We start from the raw sequence: 25,762 nt of genomic DNA on the forward strand, positions 1-25,762 counted from the left end.
TTACTCTCTACTGGAATTATCTCAATTGATTATGTAAAATCAAAAGATAAGATTGTGGATCCGCTAACCAAAGGGTTAAATAGAGAGTTAGTGTTAAAGTCCTCACAAGGAATGTGACTTAAGCCTACAATAAGTTAGTATGAAGGAAACTCAACCTATAATAATTGGAGATCCCAAGAACTAAGTTCAATGGGACAACCTAATTGTACTAAACTTGGTAGATTACTATGGGTAAAAAATCCTACGATAAAATAGCATTTTGATAAAGGATAAACACACAGGTTTTTAATGATTCTTTATGAATAAAGAGATCACCTATGTGAGAGAGAAGTGGAGCCGCTTCGAAAGAATTGCACGGCTCAATTATATACCCTCTCACGAACCAGGCGAGTGTTCATGGCCAAAACAAACACAATCATAAGAACTAACATGTATTAGGAAGAATTTTATGTGAAAGTGTGTAATCGTTTACACAAAAAGCAGAATAGTTCAAGGATATTGAGTCTACTAATCTGCTAGTAAAGTTATGTACTTTCATAAGGGAAGGTTCAAATGGTTATAACTACCTATCCTATGTAGAATTCAACTGTTGAACCTTTCACCGGGTTAATCTTTCAATTTCTATTAATGTGGAGGATTGTTGAAATTAAACAAATTCCATTAATTAAATGGAAATAATATTTTGGCTAATGAAATTCACACCAAATTCAAATGTGAATTAAGTGTGAAATTAATCCAAATGAAATTCACATGAAATTCAAATGTGAATTAAAGTGAAATTAATCCAAATGAAATTCACATGAAATTCAAATGTGAATTAAAGTGAAATTAATCCAAATGAAATGCACATGAAATTCAAATGTGAATTAAGGTGAAATTTCATCCAAATGAAATTCACATCAAATTCATTGTGAATTAAATTTGTTAATTGTTACAATTAACATTAATGTCTTGAATGAGGAAATTAACAAATGGTGTTAATTGTTATTGTAACTACAAAATACTTATTGTTGGATGTAACTTGCAAAGATAATGAAAATGCAAGCAAGGATAACCGTTGGATGAATGGATGATGGATTAGTGACGTTGGATTAAAGAATTGATTATGAGTTTAATTTTCAACTATAAATATCCCCTCACCTTGATTCCTCTCCACATATTTTTCTTATCACTTCTCACTTTAGAATTCTCAAGTCTTTCATTATTCTTGTGAGTATTCTTGTGAGTGTTCTTGTGAGTGTTCATGTGAGTGTTCTTCGAGTTTCTTGACTCGATCATTTCTGTGCGAAACTCGGTGATTGTGATTCAGGTACTTTTGTCTAGTTCGTTGTTGTAGTGGTTTTTTTTTGTGCTAAATCATTGCAGGTTACGTTGTACCCTGGGAAGCAGCCACCGACAAAACTCTCCAGCACAAACGGGAGACGGTGAAACTGTTTTAAGGGAATTTTGATTCCACAGGCCTCGGAGCAAACGAGAAGATTTTTCTTCATTTCTTAAATAATCTGTTATATCTATTTTATTATCATTGTATTATTTTCATATATTATTTACGTGTAGTTATTACGAGATAAGATCACCAACAGTTTCTACAAACTCAGTTACATCTCTAACAGTTAGAGAAACTTATGGTTCGAAAATGAGACTCGATACTTACTTTGGGACGGATGATTTGTTGGGAACTTTGGGAAACCGACGATTATGTATGAAATCGTAGGGCATGGGTTTCGATGGAGAAAGGAAAATAAACGCGACTGATAGAGAGAAATAAACTTGCGGCAACCAAGAAATAAAACTAAAACCTGCAAAAGAGACAAAGAGTAGATGAAGAGTTGAAAATGATTAGGAATTTGATAAATTCCTTTCTTTGCTTATTTTATTAATTAGATGGACAGGTTATGACCGGAATTAATGTTTATGAGTCAAACATTATAAATTTGTATGGCCCCTATATAAAGGTACTCTTGCTATCAGGCTATTATAGATAGTATTAAAATTATTTTCAGTTTTATTAAACAAATGACGATGGTTATAAGAAACTGTTGCCAGTTTTTGTCGCTATTACTCACATTTTTACTAGTGTAAATTATAATATTATTAACCATATAAATTAATAAAAGTGGGTATATACAAAGGTTGTTAAAACATTTTTTCTTTTGATTTCAACCAACGCTTAATATGCGTCGGCATTTAAGCGTTGCCAGAAATATATTTTGTTGTAGTGGTACGCAATTTATTTCTTGCTGTCGAAGTTTCATAAATTGCTCATTCTCATTCTAATTTGATGCATTCAACAAGTTCTAAAAAGGTTTAGGAGATTATTATAATCAATTTTGAGTTGTGGTAATCAAAATTAGGTCAGGTGTACGTATTAAGAATGAGGTAAATAACTTGTTCACGTCTTTAGAATATAGATTTGTTTGTATTGCAAAATTCAGATATAGGCAGTAGGTTCTAACATCACTACCGAAGATGAGAAATTATTGTCTACCGGGTGACCGAGATAATAAGTCGGATGACCTCCAACATAAAGCTTGCAAAACAGTTGAAGACAATGGCTTATAATTATATTTTTCTGATTTAAAATAAACCAAATCCTTCTTGTTCGAGGATGTTTGTTTTATTTTGATCCTTCTACCAAACTTAATGTATGCATGGGCGGTCGGGCCCGGATGAATGTATATAAGTCATTATATATTAATAAATACAAAACTAATTAATTAAAAGAAAAAAATTGGGTATAAAGAGAGTGCAGCCCGGTCACATGAATGAATCATGAATTTTTTTAAAGAGACAAGAGAGAGAGAGAGTGAAGGGATGAGGAAATGAGATATAAAATTATATAAATCAAAATTATATAATTATTATATAATAATAATACAACATTGATATAATTTATTCATAATTAATAGTGGATCCTAATTTCAAAAAGCAACATTTATTATCTTTCAAGATTTATGTAATTTCTATTCTTAAAATATAAATTCATTTATAGAGAAAAATACTTTTTCTTTTAAATTTTTATTTTATTCAAATTTATTCTTTCTTCAAATTTTTTATAATGGTTAGGATTGCGTTTTTATCTCTAATTTTATTGATATATGAAGTGTTATACTATGTGAATCGTTTTTTATTTTTAATGTTCTAATGATAATTTTCTTATTTTTTTAATGTCAAATTCGGAATAAAGAGAAAAAAATAAATAAAATTTTATCTTTTTTTTAAGTTAAAATAAGAAGAAAAAAAATAAATGTATACCTACTTAGTTTTATTATTATTGGGAAGTTTATCAACAAAAGACTTTTTTACACATTATTATTTTTTAATCTTTGACCTAAAATATTTATTTTTCTGTCTTTAATATTTTTATTTTTCTGATATCATATTTTTTTTAATTGTGTTTATATTATTATTATTTTTTTAATATTTCATAGACTAAAAATAATTAGTGTGTTATATTAGTTTTTTTGAAAAATATTTTAGCCCGAGTTGATTATAAATTCTGGCACCGCCCTGGAATGTATGCATAATCTTGGATGATCCTAAAATTATTTTCAATATTTTCATGTATTAATTATAATTTTTGAAATATTTGTCAGTTACGGTCATTTTTTATTCTCTCATTAACAAGTATGTTTTTAAACAATTTCTTATATATTTTTGTGGTGATATATTATAAATTGTAGAAGAAAGATTTATAAAAGAATTAAGGAACTCCTTGAATTAGACTAGGAATTAATTTTTTGAAGACATGTCTAAAACAAGCAACTTCTTAGTAAAGACATGTCTAAAACAAGAGACTTTGTAGTAATGACAGGGCATTTTAAGAAATGTATTGACAGTATTAAACTTGTATATAAATTTAAATTATTTATAATAGTTTAAATGACATCAATTTATTTTTTTCTAAACTTGAGTATTATTAATAAATTTGTTGTTAAATAAGTACTGTGTTCAACCGGGCGGTTAATCGGTTCGATTAAGTCCGATTTTACATCTTATTTTATAAATTGGTTAACCGATTAGTATTCATATCGGTTTTATCGGTTCTGGTTCTACTAGTTTCGATCGGTTAACCGGTTTAACCGTAAACCCATAATTTAATTTTTAAAATTAAGTATTAAATTTATTAAATATAATTTTTTTTAAATTCTTAGTTTCATGTACCAATTTGATATTTTATTTACATTTTTCTATATTATATAATATAATATATTATAATAAAAAAATATATATTTTAAAAGTCTTTCATTTTTAAAATTAGATTTTTTTATAAAAAAAAAAACGATTCTATATCAATTATAATTTTAAAGTAACTGATATATATTATTAAATATTATTTATAATATATTTAATATATAAAAAAATAACTAATATAAATTATAAAATATAAATATAAATATATAATTAAATTAGTATCAGTTTACCGGTTAAAATGCTAAAAAAATAGTTTAACCGAAAACTGAATCGTTTAACCGGTAAAAAATCGGTTAACTGGAATTATTAGAACCGGTTAACCGATAAACTGGTAAAATTAAACCGATAAACTATTGATTCGATTATCGTTTTTTTTCACATCCATGTATGAGGTATAATTAAAAATTAACCAACTAATCAAACTTATATCTCAATCAACCTAATCATAAATATTTAATTTAATAACATCAAATTATATTTTAAATATATATTTGGTTGAGAAATTGAACAGAATTAATTCACAATCAGATAGTAAAATGTAAAGATAAATGAAATTTAAAAAAAACAGTTGTAAATCCAAAAACAAACCATTTTAGAAATTTCACATCACTAAACTGCTTATAAACAATAACAAACATGTAATCTTTGTGTTATATTAACATTTTATTGGTCCTCCAAATAACGCAGGTGACCCTTTTGGGTAGTGAATGAATCCACGTGTATGAACATACACAAGGTGGATTAAAATGAAGGTCCTATAAAAATCAACATTCATAAAATTCACATTAGCAATGGTGGCATCTGTAAGGACAACCACGTCATTGTAAAATAATCAATAAATCCAAAGCAACCGCTAAAAGAGATAATCGCAAATTTCGGCTAAAAGAGATAAGTGATCACAATTTTATAATCCAATTTATTAAAAAAATTAAATACATAAATAAATAAAATATACCATAAGAAAACACATCAACCAAGTTACACTTAAACCATACTCAAACTCAAAATGCAGAAAGTCACATCAAAAAATAATTCATCTCCAACTAAAAAACTTATTTTCAAACTCAAAAAAATATTCTTAGTTTACACTAACTTTTTAACCTTATTAATATTATCTATATATTTATCAACTTTACATATTTAATTTCAATTTTTTCTCATTTCTTTAATAAAATTAATCTTTTCTCATTCCTTTAATAAAATTAAGATAAACTTAATTATCTATCAATAATTCATACACAACAAAAATAATTCAATAATATATTTAAACAAACAATATAACGACGTAAAATAAAAAATAAAATAGATAAAATTTCAAGTATAATATAATTTAATGATTTAATTATACATTTTAAAAATATTATAACTTTTTATTTTAAAATTAAAAATTAAAAGACAAAATGAAATATTTTAAATAATTTATATATACAAGTTTAATATTTAAATTAAATATTTTATATATTTTAAGGACTGATTTAAAATTTATAAAAGTTTTTGGGAAATTAACAATAAGTATGCAAATATGTGTTTTTTAGAAGGAGAGTAAAACCTCATTTTGAGCCTGCTTTTGTCGATCGGTGAGAGAAAAAAATAGGTATGGATTTGTGTATAGGGTTCTATTGGAGATACTCTTACATCGGGGAATTGGATGAAATGGCCCCCATAACAGGGGAAATTCCAGAAAAGGCCCGCGCCGGTTAATGTTGACAAAAAGGGCCCTTTTGCCCTGCGAAATGTCAAATATACCCCTCGGGCGCCAGATTTTACGCTCATTGACGCGAATTGCCATTCACGCGATTTAATCTAAATCGCGTGATTTCATTAACGCGTTTTAGATGAAACGCGTGAATGGCAATTCACGTTTTTCAATTAACGTGAATTTCCATCCACGCGTTTCATCTAAAACGCGTTGATGAACTCACGCGATTTAGATTAAATCGCGTGAATGGCAATTCGCGTCTTTACTCTTATATATAACTTTTTGGCCCTAATTTAAAACAAAACCTCCCCGATCCTCCCTCCCACCCCGACTGCGGCCGACTTTCCATTCCGACTTCCTTCAACATCCATCAAGATCATCGTTCCTCAACATCATCGGGATCCTTCCAACATCATCGTTCTTCAACATCATCAGGTCAGTTTAGGGCTTAAGGTTTAGGTTTAGGTTTAAGTTTCGATTTATATTATACCGTTTATATTCATGGATATGGATGTATTTAAGTTTAGGGTTTGGTTTTGATGTATATTATACCGTTTATATTCATGGATATTGGTGTATTTAGGGTTTAAGGTTTGATTTTGATGTATATTATGCCGTTTCCTATATATATTGATGTATTTAGGGTTAGGGTTAGGTTTCGATGTATATTCTGCCATTTATATTCATGGATATTGGTGTATTTAGGGTTTAAGGTTTGGTTTTGATGTATATTATGCCATTTCCTATATATATTGATGTATTTTGGTTTATGGTTAGGTTTTGATGTATATTATACCGTTTATATTCATGGATATTGGTGTATTTAGGGTTTAAGGTTTGGTTTTGATGTATATTATGTCGTTTCCTATGTATTTAGGTTTAGGGTTAGGTTTCGATGTATATTCTGCCATTTATATTCATGGATATTGGTGTATTTAGGGTTTAAGGTTTGGTTTTGATGTATATTATGTCGTTTCTTATATATATTGATGTATTTAGGTTTAGGGTTAGGTTTCGATGTATATTCTGCCATTTATATTCATGGATATTGTAGTATGGTTAGTTATTGATGTATATTCTGCTGTTTATATTGATGGATATTGTAGTATTTAGATCAGGAGCTACCACGACCGCCACCACAACCGGTTTTCTCAGTTCGTTCAACAAAATGGTATTTAATAAAATGGTTGTTAAATTGAATTGAAATGTTCATATTTATGTATTTAATAACAAAACTTCTTTTTTTTATAATATGCAGGCAACAAACATTGTTATAACGTTATGTCCCAATCAATTATCACCTGAAGATAATCTATGTTCTATTCTCTCTACTATGTCCATATTAACTAGTTTTGAATGTAATAACCAATGCAACCAATGCAAACTCCCTCATCCCGAAGCACAGCTCTTCTCCATTCACAAGGAACTTCATCTCCATAGAATTTGAGTTGGACTTCCTGAGGAGCATGTGGTGTATAATCGTTCTTGAGAACCACAGTAACGGGTGCCCTTTGAATAAGAATCTGAATTGGGTTTCCTCTACCCTTTCAGTTAGATTCATCTTCGCAAACTTGGCCGCAATATTTCCCATATTGGTTTTCCAAGATACCCTCCCAACAAACTCAGGTATTATAGTGGACTCCATCTACAAAACAAGGAACAACATGGGAGTAAGCAAATCGAATTAACCATTGAGAAATGCTTGCAAATTTCTTAATACATTAAGGTGCAGTAAAGTAAATGTGCAGTAATGGACAGTAATACAATAAATGTGCAGTAAAGGTGCAGTAATATATTTCTCAATGGACAGTTCTAAATTTCTTAATATAACATCAAAACATGTCTCATTGGCATTCTATTAAGGTGCAGTAAAGCAGCAAAAGTTAAACCCTAAGCCTACACAGTCAAAGATAACACAAAATACCATTTCTTCACAAGCACATAACAAACACGAAAATGCCATTTCTTAAACGAGAAATGAATGAATAAACGTGAAATGCATGCATGCAGAATAAGAACACTGATATAATACTCGTCATATACCCTAAAAGCATTTACGCACATAAACAAAACCAGAACCAAACCCTAAACCCTAAATACATCAATATCAATCAATATAAACGGCATAATACACATCAAAACCTAACCCTAACCCTTAAGCCCTAAACTCACCGGAATATGTCGAAGAGACGGTGGAAAGACAATGATGTCGAATAGACGGTGGAAAGTCGATGTTGTTGGACGAGGAACGATGTTGAGGAACGATGATCTTGATCGATGTTTAAGGAAGTCGGCAGTTGAGAAGACGTGGTTTTGGAAGTCGGGGTGGGAGGGAGAATCGAGGAGGTTTTGTTTTAAATTAGGACCAAAAAGTTATATATAAGACTAAAGACGCGAATTGCCATTCACGCGATTTAATCTAAATCGCGTGAGTTCATCAACGCGTTTTAGATGAAACGCGTGGATGGGAATTCACGTTAATTGAAAAACGCGAATTGCCATTCACGCGTTTCATCTAAAACGCGTTAATGAAATCACGCGATTTAGATTAAATCGCGTGAATGGAAATTCGCGTCAATGAGCGTAAAATCTGGCGCCCGAGGAGTATATCTGACATTTCGCAAGGCAAAAGGGCCCTTTTTGCCAACATTAGCAGGCGCGGGCCTTTTCTGGAATTTCCCCTATTATGGGGGCCATTTCATCAAATTTCCCCTTACATCTAATATGATTTAAGTTTTTAGTTGATTTTTACTAATAGAAGATTTACAAATAAAAATGCTAGAGTTCCAACAAAAAAATAAAAGAATCTTCAAGTTTTTCCATTTTCGGACATTTAACCAAACCTGTTATTATGAATTTAATTTGCACTAGTAAGGTTCTTTATGTTCTTGACATCTATTAAAAATTTGAGAATTTTGAACGTGTTTTAATATAATACATAGGTAAGTATTTATAAATACAAATAGATATATAATAGATTTCGAACACAATGTTTACCAACATCGTGAATTTTAAACTATACATAAAAACTTGAGACAACATAAACAACGAAGTCAATTTTGAAATCGTTGTCTGCATTTCTGTTATTTAATATTGTCGATATCATAGAATTTATTTCAGAACCTCCAATTGATTCACTTCGGCCCCCAACTTACCCTCCAAGCCCTCAAGAATACATAAAATTCAGATCATGTGCGTCCGTCCCAAAGGACTTAACTATGTCCATTGGCCCTCTAGGTTGGTTGAGTACAAATTGGACAATGTCTTTATCGATAAGGATCTCATCATCATTGGCCAATACCAGAGAACTCTTCTCGACGTCGAAAATAGACACTACATGTTTGGATAAATGAACATGGCACTTGGAAACGCCCGATGTAAGAAGAGAACCAAACCCAATCTCCTTCACAACTTCCTTCTGTTCTTTAGTAAATCTTCGAATCATGTTGAAACGGCCATTTGGGGAGGTTCTGGTTTTAAAAATTACCTTCCATCTTTTAGGGGATTTGGTATTTCTTTATCTACAAGTGTACGTAGCTGTATCTGTAGAAGCGAGAAGAGACAATGATTCAATAGTTTTCAATGACTTCCTCTTCCTCTTCCTTTCATATTACTTCCCTATAACCCTACAAAACAAAATTTCCAGTAAAACAAGAAAAAACAGTCATTTATAAATCAAATGAAATACAATTGAATTACACTAATAAAATTACTAGAAACACAATATTAAACAAGGACGATTGCGTTGATGGGGTCAGATACAGGGGCGATTTTGTTGTTGTTAGATATCGTCAAGACGATTTCCTGGTAGTTGGAAACCGCCACGAGCATGTCGTTATTGCCGTTTTGTGCAATTTTTGCAAGAAGATGCGGTAGAGGAGGAAAAGAATAGTCCTAGGGTTTGGTAGTGGGAGTGTAGAGCAAAAAAATTTTATTTATTCTTTTAGTGAGTGAAGTTAGCTTCAAGATTATTTAGAGAGAAAATGGGTACAAGAGTGAAGCTAGCGAAGCGTTATTCAAGAAATCTAGCTTCACATTTCATTTTCAAGTACTATCAATAATTAATATAAATTAATTTAAATATATCAAGAATTAATTAATTAATTAATAAGGACTAAGTACTATAAAGATTGAGGATTGATGTGAAATGTTCATGATAGCTAAAGTGATAAAGTATAAAGATTGAGGATTGATGTGAAATGTTCATGATGGCTAAAGTGATAAAGTGACGTAACAAGTAATTTGATTAATAACATTTTGGTGTAAATACCTAGGGAAGAAAACTTCACGTAGCACTTGTTTCACTCCTATCAGTATTGTAAATACCTAGTTAAGCTTATTTCACTATGTAACGCTTATTTCACTCCTATCAGCGCTTTAAATACTTATGTAGCACTTGCTTCACTCTTATAAGCGCTGTAAATACCTAGTGAAGTTTTCTTCACTAGGTAGAGCTTGTAAATACATAGTGAAGCAATTTTCACTAGGTAGCGCTTGTTTCACTCATATTAACGCTATAAATACTTAGTAAAATAATCTTCACTCGTTAGCGCATGTTTCATTATTTTTATTTTCTAGTAGGGTTTACATTAAGGCATAAATGTTTGTACATGAACGTATAAATATTTTTACATGAATATGTTAGTGGTTTTACATGAAATTATATGCATATATTTATCTTGATAAAAAGAAGTGAAACAAGCCTCACTAAGGTAGCACTCACTCCTATCAGCGTTATAAATACCTAGTGAAGCTCGCTTCGCTAGGTAGCATTGCGTCACTCCTATTAGAATTGTAAATACCTAGTGAAGTTTGCTTCACTAGGTAGCCCTTGTTTCCCTCCTATTGGCGTTGTAAATACCTAGTGAAACAAGCTTCACTAAGTAGCGCTTGTTTCACTTCTATCAGCGCTGTAAATACCTAGTCAAGCAATCTTCACTCGATAACATTGTTTCATTTTTATTTTAGTTTCTAGTAGGGTTTACATTAAGGAATAAATATTTTTACATGAACGTATAAATGTTTTACATGAATGTGTTAGTAGTTTTACATGAAAATTACAGACATATATTTCACTCGGTAAATAGAAGTGAAACAAGCCTCACTAGGTAGCACTTGTTTTACAACTTTCAGCGCTGTAAATACCTAGTGAAGCAATTTTTACTCATTAGCGCTTGTTTCATCTTTTTTATTCTCTAGTAAGGTTTACATGAATGCATAACTGTTTTTACATGAACGTATAAATATTTTTACATGAATGTGTTAGTGGTTTTACATGAACGTTTATATATATTTCATATATAAAATAATTAAAACAAATTCCTTTAAATATCTTATAATAAAATATGTTATTTTATATATTAATACAAATTAGTTTTAATATATCACAAATAAATTTATAAATATATATGTTGTTATATATATATATATATATATTTATATATATATATATATTTATATAATATATAATTATATAGAGTATAAAAAAATTAATATGTTGTATTGTCTAGTATAGTTTACATGAATGTATAAATGTTTTTACATGAATGCATAAATGATTTTACATGAATGTGATAGTGGTTTTACATGAATATTAAAGGTAATATATTTCCAGTCAGTAGCGGAGTGAAGTAAAGCAATCTTCACTAAATAACGCTTCCTTCACTGCGTTTTACATTGTCTAATGTAAAACACATCCTTCCTTTGTGTTGCGCTTCCTCGGGCTTGTTGATATAAAATGGAATGAAGAGGAACCCAAAATTATATCCGGGTTCTTTAACCCGCGACTAATTTATTAATATAATAATTATGTTACATTCGGATTGGTCAGGAACAGGGGACACCAAAATTTGTAGTGAAGATCCGGATTGACAACCCAATTTCTGAATTTCACAATAAAATCATATTCTGATTGAAGAAATCTTCCCATGGTTAACCTCACTACCGAAGATGATAAATTATTGTCTTCCGGGCGACCGATATAATAAGTTAGATGACTTCCCCAACATCCAACAGAAAACTTGCAAAATAGCTAAAGACAATGACTTATAATATTATTTCTGAATTAAAACAAACCAAAACATTTTATTCAAAGATATTTGGTTTAGAGTACTATTCTGGCATGATCCTTGGCTGGATAATATTCTCATTATATTCAAAGAAGAAATGTTAGACAACAGAGTTAGAAGAGAATACATCAAGTACTCATTTAGAGACGTCTATGAGGGTAAATGTGATTCACTTTTGATGTGTATTCTGGAATGTGATAGAATCACAAACCTAATAAGGCAGAAGAAACTCAATGAAAGAAATTATGAAATATGCTGGAAAACAAAAAGTAACGAGAAGTTCATTACAGTAAAGACATGGGAAATGGTTAGAACAAGAGGACAGGTGGTAGATTGGGATAATGTGGTATTGTCTCCAAAAATTATTCATCGTCGCCAATTTAATCTCTAGCTGGTATACAGGAAAATGTTGACAACAAAAGATACAATTCGAAAATACATAAACATTCCTGATATCAACTGTGTTCTATGTTCGGGAGTTGAGGAAAGCATAAACCATTTATTTGGGGAATGCTCTTTTGTAATACAAATTTGGAGGAGGTATGCTGCAAACATGAACATCATCAACTTTCCAAGAACATGGGAAGAAATCCAAGAGTGGATTAAAAATAAAGCAAAAGGAAGATCGTTCTATGTAAGTATGCTGAAATGTTATTTTGAAGCAGTAATCTACAATATCTGGAAAGAAATAAATTCAAGAACTCACAGTGGAAGAAGTAGAACTGCTGAAGATATTTGGGGAGATATAACTCCAGATGGAAATACACTCATTCAATTATGAAGAGAAATCGAAAGAAATGAAGAGAATAGAAAGCTCTAACATATATAGGATATTTCGTTTGAGAAAGTTACAAGTAGAATTAAAGTAAAAATGCTATAGGCGCTAATTGATTGTTGTTGTTGTCTGTAATTCAATTATTGTTTCATTGTCAAATCTAGAAATTGTCTAGATCTGATCTTAAACTTTTATATTTTTTTCTTCTTTTGGTTTTTTTTTTAATAAAATGACAAAAAATATGTTTAGTTTATTTTCATCTTTCTACCAAACTTATTGTGTTCGTAATAGTTGAAGAAATCTTCCCATGGCTAGCTTCATTACCGAATATGATAAATTATTGTGTACGGGCTACCGAGATAACAAGTTGGATGACCTCCCCTACATCCAACAGAAAGCTTGCAAAATAGCTTAAGACATTGGCTTATAATATGTTTCTTAATTAAAACAAAACATTCTTGTTCAAGATGTTTGGTTTATTTTCATCATTTTACTAAACTTGATGTGTGCATTATTTTTAATTCAAGACTCCGAGAACTTAAATAAAACTTCTTCGATAATCCTAGAAATATTTTCAATATTTTGATTCGATAATCCTAGAAGTATTTTCAATATTTTGATATATTAATTATAATTTTGAAATATTTTTAGGTTATGGTTATTATCAATTCTCTTACTAAGAATTATGTTCATAAACAATTTTCTATCTATTTTGTAGTCTTATCCTATAAATTGTAGAAGCATGATTTATGAAAAGAATTAGGCATAACTTTGAGAATTAATTTTATTACAAGACATGTCTAAAATTAACAACTTCCTAGTAGAGATCATCCAAACGAATGTACAAGCAACAGTATCAAGACCCTTTTCCGTACGTAACTAAACACCGTAACTAAACACCGAAGCTAAAAAAGTTTCTGTAAAACATCGAGAAAAACTAAAATGCTAAAACTAAAAAGCTTAACAAAGTCTAAAAAGTCAAAACTAAAAATCTTCAATCTAAACCTTTTTTTTTTAATTTTTGAGAAATTAAATTAGGTGACGACTCGTAAACGAAACTCGATAAAAAAACGCAAAAGTATAATGATCTATATATTTTTAGGTTGTACAAAACTATTAAAAAAACATATACATAATATAGATATATATATAATGATGTTTAATTTTTTAAGTAATTGTCAGGTCGAAAGTTGTACGTAGTTAATTCGGATATATATGTGAAAGTAAATAGATAATTTGATCGGATTTTGGGTTGACCCGCCCATAAACTTAAAACGGTTAAAATTAAATTAAAAATGTTATAGGTATGTTCGTATTTACAACCTAACAACATGTTAACCAACTAGGTTAATAACACTTTATATTTTAAATTCAACACCGAATTTGATGAACACGGAACGTTTTAATCTATAAATTCAACTTTTTAACTAATTAATTTATATATAAAAAGTTAAAAATAAAACTAAAAATGCTATCACATTTTCACAGTATTTTTTTTTATTTTTATATCATTACTCGTGTAAATGCACGAACTAGGCTAGTTTTTATAATTTCTATAATTAGTATTAAATTTATATATAAATTTAAATTATTTAAATGACATCAATTTGTTTTTTTATGAACTTGAGTATTATTAAATAGTTATTATAATATATATATATATGAACTAACCATCTAATTAAACTTACACTAAAAAAAATGTTTTAATGTTATTTAAGTCGAAAAAAACACTATTATAAAACATCATGATTTTTTTTATTTTTTGTAGTGTTATATCTCAATCAACCGAATCATAGATATTTAATTTGATGATTGATAAATATTTAATTTAATATCATCAAATTATATTTTAGATTTATGTTTCGTTGAGAAATTGGAACAAAATTAATTTACGGTCAAACCATTTTTTAAATTTCACATCAGTACTAAACTGCTTATAAACAATACTGATAACAAACATGTATTCTTTATGTGTATTATATTAACATTTTATTGGCATCAAATAAATTTGTGTAAACCCGTGTCCCTTTTGAGTAGTGAATGAATCCACTTGTACGAACAAGTTGGATTAAAATGAAGGTCCTATAAAATCAACATTCATAAAAACAAATCACATTAACAGGTGGCGTCTGTACCGACAACCACGTCAGTGAGAACAGTCGGTTATTATAAAATAATCATATATATCCAAAACCACCGCTAAAAAGAGATAATCACAAATTTATAATCCAATTTAATAAAAAAATGCCACCGCTAAAAGAGATAGTCACAAATTTATAATCAAATTCAATAAAAAATTATATAAATAAATAAACAAAAAACATAAGAAAACACATCAAATCAACGAAGTTACACTTACATCTAATATTATATTTTTATTATTAAAATCTAACTGTTAAATCATATTTTTTATATGATTAAACAATATACCATATTTTAAATAAATAAATAAATTATTGGGAATAAGTTAAATAAATCATATAATCAAATTTTATTACCTTATTAATTCTTATTTAATAAAAATACAGCTAGTCAAAAATTTAAAAATATATTGAGCTGGTGGTTTCGAATTATGTATATTTCTATAAATTAAAAGGAGAGAAATATATAAGTATGAGGAATGATTTTGAGGAGGTGTGATAATGTTTTATAAAAATTTAAAATGTATTAATATATATAAATAAAATAAAGATAATTTAAAATATATAGTATTTTAATATTTTGGTTACTGAATATAGTGATAGTGACGTGATAAATGAAAAAAAAAATTATGTTTTTAAACGAATTAGCCATTCAACCTATATAATATATTTATTTTTTTTAAAATTTTAATGTTTGTTAAATTTAATCTAAACATAGTATAAAGAAAAATTGACATAAAATTATAATTAAATAAGTAGCAATAAATTTACTTAATAAGTTGGATTTACCAAATACAACCTAATTAAGAAATTTATTTTTAAGAAGAAATCAACTAAATTATCCATTGATAAATGTTTCCTCTTTAGTTAAGTCACTTCCCAAGCCTTTGACTACCTTCAATGTCTCTCACGCACTCAGAATAGTTTGTTATTATCCTTTTTTCTTAAACTGTGTGTTATTATCTTCTTCATTTTTATTAAATTGTGTGTATTATCTACTTGTAAAATCACAACTTTTGAGGACCTATAAAAACTCATATGCTTCTACATATTAGGGATAGCCTCTACCCTTTGAAGCTTGAGAAATTAAGAACTGATTCAATGAAGAGGTTCATAACTTTATTGTAGTTCTATCTTTTTTTATCTTGGTTTTATCTCTAATGATTGAAATCTCAATATACTAATATATACTTATATCTTTTATATGTTCATTCAGATTTACTGAGCAGATTCTTGAGTTAATTTCGTTGGTAATTGATCAAGCGTTTGGTTCTTCTCCATCATTCTTCACTATGACTATGTCCGAGTTTCATGAAATGCTTAAAAGTGAGCTAGAATCTTCTACTAAACAGAGAGCTGAATCATCTAATCAGTATGTGTTTTCTTAGTTTTTAATGATTTTTGTCTCTTTTCTTTTGGGTAAGATTATTTTTTGTTGTTTTGAAATTGCAGACTAAAGGATGATCATGTGGATAATGAAAACGAGTCTAAGGCAGATTTGAAACATTTCAACTTATCTCAATTGGCAAGTCATGTATCACTTTCTCAAGCCAATGATGAACAAAGTTCAAAAGAGGAGGAAGCAACTTTTTCAAAGGGAAAGCAGATTGAAGATCCTCTTGTTGATGAACAAACCCATGCTATAAACCAAATATCTAAAACTAAACACGATGAGTCTATGGTTATTCTTTCATTAGAAAGAGCTTGTGACAAACCTAAGGTCAATTTGAAGAGGAAGTCTCCTCCAACTGATGAATCTGAGGGTCCAAGTGATGTATGTTTTCTAGCACCTTATGATATGATTTTTAAATTTGTCTTAGATTTTTTTAATCTTGTATACTAATCTGTTATTGTTTTTGATGTATGTTGATTGAAAACAGAGAAGCGTAGACGATATCACTAGAAAGTTGCTTCTTTTGAAAGAACTCGAACCTAATTGTGAAGAGGTGATTTTCCAAACAATTCCATGCTATGTTTTAGTAAAATATTGAAATAGAGAAGTCTATAACTTATGATAATATTGGTTCTTTGTTTCTTTGAAGGCTGACACATATTTAAAAGGACTGGAGTGTATAAAGAAGCTTGAAGATGAAGCTCAGGTACAAATACCTCATATGCAAAATTCAAGTAGTAGATGAACTCTTTGAAATTCAAGTAAAAATTATTGTTATTCTTACTAATTTTTATATTTAGATCAATAAAGTACTCGAAGCCAACTCAAGCATGAGGAAAATGATGATGCAATCACTAAGCCCATCCCATACGCAAAATTTATCACCATCATCATTTGGAATAGGATCCTTGATTGGAATGATGAACATGACTAGCGAATCCCTATTCCCTTTCGTGGGTCTGTCAATGGTTAATAGGTATGGCCTGTCGAATTCATCTTTAGTGTATTCTTCATTGTTGGGACCAAGTTCAACAGAACCACTTTTAATGAATTATTCTTTTGAGGGACCAAGCTCAACGGAACCACCTTTAGTGCATTCTTCATTGGCCAGACCAAGTTCAACAGAACCACCTTTAGTGCATTCTTCATTGGCTGGATCAAGTTCAACGGAAGCCCATGCGACAGTTTCGAATCCATTGAAGCCGGCATCGAACTCAGATGTATTATCCAACAGTACATCCTCAAATATTATTAATAGTAGATCAGAAATGTTTAATCAGGTTTGTGCATAAATTACTGTCTAAATGATAGATAAATAAATAAATAATAAGAGTTCATATGATTGTTGGGTTAGCAGGGATCAACTTCATCGCAGACCAAAGATCTAACTAGTTGGTGGGCATAGAGATGAATGAAGTTTGAAGTTCTTGTAAATATTCTTTAATATTTATTTTTGATGTTACTGACACAATTGAAAGGTTAGGAAATTGTTGAATTTATACTGTTATTCTTGTTTTTTCAGGTTTGTTGAGCAATGAGAGAAGTACTTTTCATGCAATAAATGATGGGGTTGAATTTGAAGATGGTTATGGTTGAACCTTAAGTCCAAAATATCTTATTTTCTATTATCGTTTTCTATATATGAATTAACTGAAAATTAGGTTGGTTATGTTTCCTTTTTCCATAAGGAAAATTAGTTTATGTTGCTTTGGTTGATGTATTAGTAATTATATATTTTGTTTTACTTTTTTTTGATGTAGGAACGAAATTTCTTTAATAAATTATTCAAGAGTATTTCTTATCTGATTTATTTTTGTAAAGAGCATATTTGTAAGAGAACAAAAACAAGTCCCAAAATTAAGATTTAGATAAATAAAAATGATATTGTGATGTCATATGGATTAAAGAACATTTTAAAATGTGTAGTATGAATAGTTAAGTTTGTGAAGTTTGTGAATTCAATATACAATTTAATATGATTAACTTCAATTCATGTGGATTAAAGAACATTTAAAATGTGTGGTATGAATACTTAAAGTTTGTGAATTCAATCTACAATTAAATATGGTTAACTTCAATTTGTGAATTGATGTTGATGAATAATCACATATTTTTTGATAAAGGGGTATGTGACATTGAATTATCTTAAAATTGGGTATATCTTAATGATCAATCGTATTAAACATTCATTTAAAATCGTATTAAACATTCATTTAAAATGAAGGTGAATTGTTTGTATGAATTTAAGTTGTTTAAATATATATAAGCTTTGTGTTAGAAACATCCACAAAATTTGAAAACTTACCGCAACCCAAGCCACGGGACATGCTAGAGGCTTAGCTTCGATGACTTAAGCCCCAACCGTCACAAATGAGTGAAGAAATTGTATCATTTACGTATTACTAAATTTAAATATGACAATTAATAAAGATAATTTAATCAAATAATTTTAAAAATTGTAGTGTTTTGCTGGAAGACAACTAAATTAATAGGTAAAACATATAATTATTTTAAACAAGTACAATTAAGGTTCCACACTAAAATTAATGCATTTAGATGAAGGTTCACACTAAAATTAATGCAGATGAAAGCAAATGATTAAGGGGAAAAAATTATTAATATTATCAATATATAAAAATACCGTATCACAGAGTATTGAAAATATTGATTTTTCAGTATGCCGAAAATATGTAAGGTTTGGTATCGATACCAAAATTATTGTTATGGCAAAATTATAATATTTTTAAAATTTTTATATATCGATATACAATGAAATACTAAAATAATATTAATAAATTAAAAATATATATATTACTCACTAGTAAGAAAAAATGTTTTTGATAACTAATGAATAATGAAATTATAAATATTTATGTTTTAATTTTTTTCAGAAATTAGATTCATGTATACATTATAAAAGTTTCAATAAAATCAAATGGTGATTATTATGGTGATGATTATTACGGTGGGCGGTCATTATTGAATTAACCAATTTTAATAAATTTTTTTTTTTTATTTAACTTATTTGAAACTCAACTTTCAAAATATATATTTTGTTTCTTTAAACTTAATATGTAATTTTTTTTTCAAATAAATTTTATGTTAATTTAATTATAAAAATATAAATTTTGAAAATTAAAAAAAATAAAATATAATTATACTATAATATTATTTAATATATGTAACCTCTAAGTATTCTATTTTATTTAATTATAAAATATATTTTTTTTTAGATATTAAAAGTATAATATTAATACTGTACCGATTAAAGTATACCAAAATCAAATTACGGTAAATGTATGTATTTTTTATAACGAAACTTTCGGTAAGGTATAAATTATCTAAAATTCCGCTTAAAAATACAAGAAAATTTAAAACAACAATTAGTAATCAGAGCAATCTTGCATAATGGATAAGATTAACAAATTAATTGTTAATTTGATTCATATCTTAATTTAAAATTTGGTGGTAATTATATGATAAAGATATAAAACTGAAATAAATATTTTTATATATTAGAACATAAAATTTCATTTTAAATTTAGAAAAATATTTTATGTTTGTTTTATATTATGATATTTTACTTGCATAATTTATTTATATGTTTTAGAAATATATCGGCCAACTGTTTGTTTTTCCTTCTTTTAACCAATCTGCGTATTTTTTTTATTTTGTTATTTATTTTAATAATTAGATAATTTTTTTAATACAAAGAAGTGAAGAGTATAAAATTCAAAGATGAAGATCAACTTTGTGACCATAATATATAGGTCACAAGTTAATTTCATTATTAATATTTATTTCAAGTTTTTGTATTGTTTATTTATCAAATTTATTCACCAATAAATAAAAACAATATAAACTTAAAATTTTAAAAGAAAATTAGTGAAAGGCCTTCCCGTATCATAACCTATTAGTCTACTGTCTTTGATTTGATGGGCTTCGCAAAAGCGAGGGTGTCTTTCCTCAACCATAGACTCATGAGAGTGAATATATGCAGGGGTTTATAAACCTTAATATAGTTGTACCGAACAAGACACCCAAATAAAAAAAGTTTTGGATATTGAGGCATAAGGATAAATTCAAAATTCCAAAATTCGATATGGATCATCAACCTAGAATTATAAGAAGTATAATTAGTAAATGTTACTGATATACAAGTCCTAAGGCATGGGCTTATTTGTATTGGGATCTATGAATCATTTTATTTATATGGATGAATATTATAACCCCATAAATCTCTTTGTCTCGGAAAAGTTCGAGGTTTGAGAAATTTCAAACTCAGTTTGCGTGTCGAGAATATTTTTTAATGAAACATCATTTTAAAATATTTATAGAAATATGTCTTAGACATTTTTTAAAATTAATTACAACAATAATTAATTTTTGATCAAATTTAAATAATCTTTCAGATTTAGGATAATCAAATCATCGTCAGAGAAATATGTAATTCAAATGAATTAAAAATAATTAATTAAAAAAATTATTTATTTGATGAAAGAGTCGCTAAATAAATTTTAATTTAAAATCAATAAAAATATTTTGTATATGTATACAAATGTATATTTGACCAAAGATTCTCTTAAATTATGTGTTTGGTGATACTCAAGAAAAAACTCTTACACTATATCATCCGCACCCATTAAAGAACGGTATTTACTTTATAAAATCTTGGCATTTGAAAATTTGGTTTTATTACGTTTTATTTACCCAATTATTTTTCAAGTCCAAGACATTCACAAGTTTTTCTAACATTTAAAATTGTAGAATAATATTTAAATGATGGTACTTGCGATTGATATTGACGATTGTTGAGGAAAGTACCTAAAAAATATCATCCTAAGGCATTATGATTTAAGAATAAATCCCAATTAAACAATTACCAAAATATATTTTTTGAAAATATTATAAAATAGATTTTGAACTTACTTTCAAATTTTTAGATTTTTAAGAAATGGTTTAGGAGCTTTAAATTAAATAAAAACATAATTTTTGAAATTTAAAATCCCAACCAAACAAGCCTTAGGACCGGTCCTCTTAGTCGAGGGTGTCGTTCCATTAGGGTTGGGCGAAAAACCCTTGGTCCGGAGTCGAGACTCCTCGATCGGGTGCAAAAACTCTTAGTCAAGGTGTGGGGAGCCCTCTATCGGGGTGCGGGGATTCACGGTCCTGAGCTTGGAGCTCTCAGTCGAGTTGCGGGAAGCTCTCGGTCATAGGCTAGGTTTCTTCGGTCAAGATGTAGGAAGCTCTCGGTCATAGGCTAGGTTTCCTCAGTTGGGGCTAGAAATCCTTGCTTGAGGTGCGGGGAGCTCCTAGTCTTATGTTAGGTTTCCTCGATCTTGGGATAAGTGAAAAAATGTATTTTTATTTTTTAAGGTCCAATGAAGCGTAAGGAGCCTGTCAATATCTTCCTTAAACTTCATATGATTGAATGAAACCAAAACATGAACATTGATTGTTCATTTTAATCAATTCAAGAACTAATTTTTTTTTTTATAAAAAATTAGTTTTTAATCAAACATGACCGGGGTGGATTGGAATTGGGTTGAATATACTCCTCACATCCTTAGAAATATTTTAGAAATGTTTTTGGGTCGCTGTTCTTGAGCTATAAATACAGAATAGAAACCCAATTTTCAAATTTTCAAAATCAAATTTGGATAGTTTAGATTTAAAGTGATTAATTAAGTTTTCTTTCTGCATAAAGCTTGTATATGATCCCAGGATTGTTTTTCAATCAAGAAATGAAAAATCAATAGCTTTATAAAACTAGTCGAACTGAAATATAAAAATTCCAATTTGAACTTTTAAATCGAATTATAGTATGATTGGAATCTTACTATGAGTTGTAGAACACTCTTAAACTCTTTTAGAAGCTTTATGAATGCCCAGATCCGAGCTTTACAACCTTGTACAAAGTTTTAAAATTTTCAAGAAAATATTGAAAATTTTAATGGCGAATTCTGTGTTGGATTGATTTAGGGCTTGTAATTGTGATCATTGCCTTCAATTTGCCTAGAGGGAGCTATTTATGGCCTCACAAGGTCAGTTTATCGACCAAGTAGATCAAGTTTTTTTTTTCTTCATCTAGTTGATCTACATAGCCGATGATGAAGCCTAAGGTTGGAGGTGAAATGATCACCATGTTAGGGTGATTGTTTCAGATTTCGAATCAGCCGTATTGGTTGAGTATCGACCTTGTTCCCCTTTTGAAAAATCAAATGTGTCGGTCGATGATCATGGTTATTCTTCGCGAGGAAGAAGACAAACTAGAGACAAAACGACGTCATCTCGGGCTAAAATTCAAACGCTCGGGCGTTCCGTCAACGCTCAGTCGCGTCTAGGTGTCTCGTCAGCGCTCAAGCAAACGGTGCTGAGGTGCGTGTTATCCGTTCCGCTACTTTGCGAATACGTTCTTCTTCTATTGCGGTGGGAGACGCGGCCAATTGTTGTGCGTTTGATGAGTTGACAACGCTTATCCAATGACGGTAGATTTTGTTGCACTGAATCTTCCCGATTTCAATTGTAGTGGATCATGCTCCATTTTCAACCCTAGGGCTTGTTTTAAATATATATTTTTTTCATCCCTTTGACTTTATTTTCAATCTACAAAATATTTCAAATAGACATAATATTTATTTTTCTTATTTATTTTATTTGTCATAAAATGGATACAACATTTATCCTAAATTATTTATTTTAATTTCTTTTGACCCCTTAAAATTAATTGAGATAAAATGATAAAAAAATTTATCTCAAATTATTTTATTTATTTTTCTTGTCCATTATTTTAATTAATTGGAGTTTAATTATTACAATAATTACTCAAATTAATTATTTAATCGTGCTTTTGGCCTTAATTTTAATTATTTTGATTTTATTTACTCAAAATAATTATTTTAAAATTTATAAATTGGGTAGATGAAATTTTATTTCATACAAATAACAATAATAAAATGCTCATTTACTTATTTTAAAATATATAATTATAAGTACATGCAATTTTCAAACGTAAATTTATTTGTATGTCATTTAAATTGTGTAGATTATTTTTAGAAAATTTTAAATTCTCTCTATGCTCAATTGTTGAGACAATTAAGCTCCATAACATGCTTAAAAATATTGAGGGTAATATTACAGAATACAAGAAGATGTGACTATGAGTTCTACTTTAAATATTTATGTTCTTGAGATTATAACAACCAATATTCTCACATTAGATAATGGTCTCACTTGAGTATTATATACAGTATGTGGTGTTTACATTATTTCATATGTGCATTGACCAAGAAATAAAAGACAACGGAAGAAAGGACAAATAGACATGCACGTTGAAAATGGAGCAAGTGTTGCTACATTTACCGTAGGGGATTTAAGTCTATCATTACCTTATGTTTTAGTATAGAACTGAATAATTTTTGTTACATTCTTTTTTTTTAGAAATGGCTTACACCATTAATTAAAAAGACCCGAAAAGGGTAAAAGGAGTACAAGAGATGAAATTGAGCTTACAAAAATTTTCTCAAATTCAACACACGATGGCCATAAGGAATCCATAGTTGGCCTAAAAAATGCACACGAACATGAAATCATAGTACAAAAGTGAATAAGGAATGAAACTAACAATCAATCAACTAAAACAAGACGATATGGGTTGATTTTCTCGAATTCGTCTCTCTTGTCTTTTCCCTTGTTCTTTCTTGTCACCCTTAGGTCTTTTTAGGATATATTTCCGGATAGAGTTCGGCTTCTTCATCTTCGCTAACTTTTCTTGTCACTTTTTTCTTTTGGGCTTGAGTTTGGAGTTGAGCGTATGAGTTGTTTCCCTTAAGGTGATTTCTTTGATAACGTTGCAGCTTTCTTTGGTTTTGGAGCTCATGGTTTTTGAGATGTTTTGGCTTTCTCTATCATCGACGTCAGACTTTTCGAACCTAATTAGTGGGAAAAGGGCCTTGGTTTCAGGCTCGATGGGATCATGATTAGTTTGGTTCTCGTTCACGTGTTCGTTGTGTCTTTCATTTGCTTTGAGGATTTCAATATAATATTTCTTGACCACCTTGAGATTCTCTTATTCGGGGGTGGCCACGGGTTTATTTTTCTTTTCACCGTCCTATTTTTCCAGCTGCTCATACATGACCTCAATGACAACCATGTTTCCATTCAGGCATCTTAACTCAAATTTTTCCGGTTTTGTACTCGTTGAATCGATCTCAATGCAAACACGGGCAAATGTGACTCGTTCAAACGAGTCAAAGTCGGGATCGAGCTTAAGCGACTATCCAATGAGTCTGGTGAGGTAGGAAAGTGATTTGGCATTACAAAGAAATGTTTCTTAGTCTCACCCACACTTGTTCGGATTGTGGCAGTTTGCTATTGATGTCAATTTCTTCATTCCATTTGGCGAGCTTAAAACATAAGCTGAACATGAAGGTAAAATCTGAGTCTGCAATGGCTTGGGCTTCGGTCTCCATACCAAAAGTGAGGAAGAAATAGCCAAAGTCGTTGAATTTGACTTTTTATATCCCTTTTCGCTCCATTGTCAGAAAAGGGCGGCCTTGATTGTTCGGAATGGGGCCTTGTGGGTGCCCATGAAGTGACCGACGACAACTCGCTTCCAATCGTTGACGCATCCCTCTTCAATTTCTAGGGGGAGTTCAATTTGGTGCGGGTGTTCAAGCGTTTTATTTTTTAGGCTAGGATCCACATTGAGCTTGCCTCCACTTGTTGTTCCGTTTTTCCCCAAATCTTATTGGTTTGCCATGTTCAGTTTGCATTTGTTTGTGTAGTGTAAGCATAGGTTTTGGGGCACTTGTAAAACTCCCTCATTACACTAACCGACCACAGAACAATTTCCTCGTATTCGACTTTGTCGAATGAGTCCAATCTTGCTCGAATCGGATTTTGAATTGGCAAATGATTTGCTCGCTCCTTTCATTGGTCATGACAAAACCTTATTTCGATTGTCGTATAACTTTTATATGTTTTGAATTTATCATTTAAAAGGAAATATTTCTATTTTTAAGAATGACATTTTCTATGTGAATGAATCAATGAGTAGTGGACTCTTTGAGTTGGATCTCAAGACAAATTTTTATAGCGTAAATAATAAAAGGCAAAATCAAATATTTTGATTAAAGTCTACCTATGATATTGTCGATTGGGTCACATTAGTGTGATCACATGAAGAAGCTCCATAAATATGGATTTCTAGATGAAATGGATTATAAATTTATTGATACATGTGAATCATTTCTGATGGACAAGATCACAAGGTCACCTTTTAAAGGACGTTTGACAAGGTTACTAAACTACTAGGCGTAATACTTATTGATGTATGTGGGCGAATGAGCACATAAGTTAAAGTTGGCTATAAATACTTCATCATATTTGCTGATGATATGAGTAGATGTAGGTATATTTATGTTATGCCATAGAAATATAAAATGAAGTAGAGACTCAAAGTTGCAAAAAAAATAAAAGCATTTCAATTTA

The 25,762-nt window shown here is 29.5% G+C and overlaps 1 protein-coding gene across 1 annotated transcript; it reads left to right on the forward strand.

Moving 5' to 3' along the window:
* Window positions 1–15,915: 15,915 nt before the first annotated feature.
* Window positions 15,916–17,801, forward strand: LOC124930324. Its single transcript, XM_047470679.1, has 7 exons — window positions 15,916–15,986; window positions 16,094–16,249; window positions 16,330–16,651; window positions 16,758–16,823; window positions 16,920–16,976; window positions 17,071–17,550; window positions 17,793–17,801. Exons 1-7 carry the CDS (start codon window positions 15,916–15,918, stop codon window positions 17,799–17,801), a joined length of 1,161 nt encoding a protein of 386 aa, XP_047326635.1.
* Window positions 17,802–25,762: the final 7,961 nt, after the last annotated feature.

The sequence above is a fragment of the Impatiens glandulifera genome, chromosome 3, assembly GCF_907164915.1.
Source record: "Impatiens glandulifera chromosome 3, dImpGla2.1, whole genome shotgun sequence".
In the NCBI taxonomy this organism is placed as follows: Eukaryota; Viridiplantae; Streptophyta; class Magnoliopsida; order Ericales; family Balsaminaceae; genus Impatiens; species Impatiens glandulifera.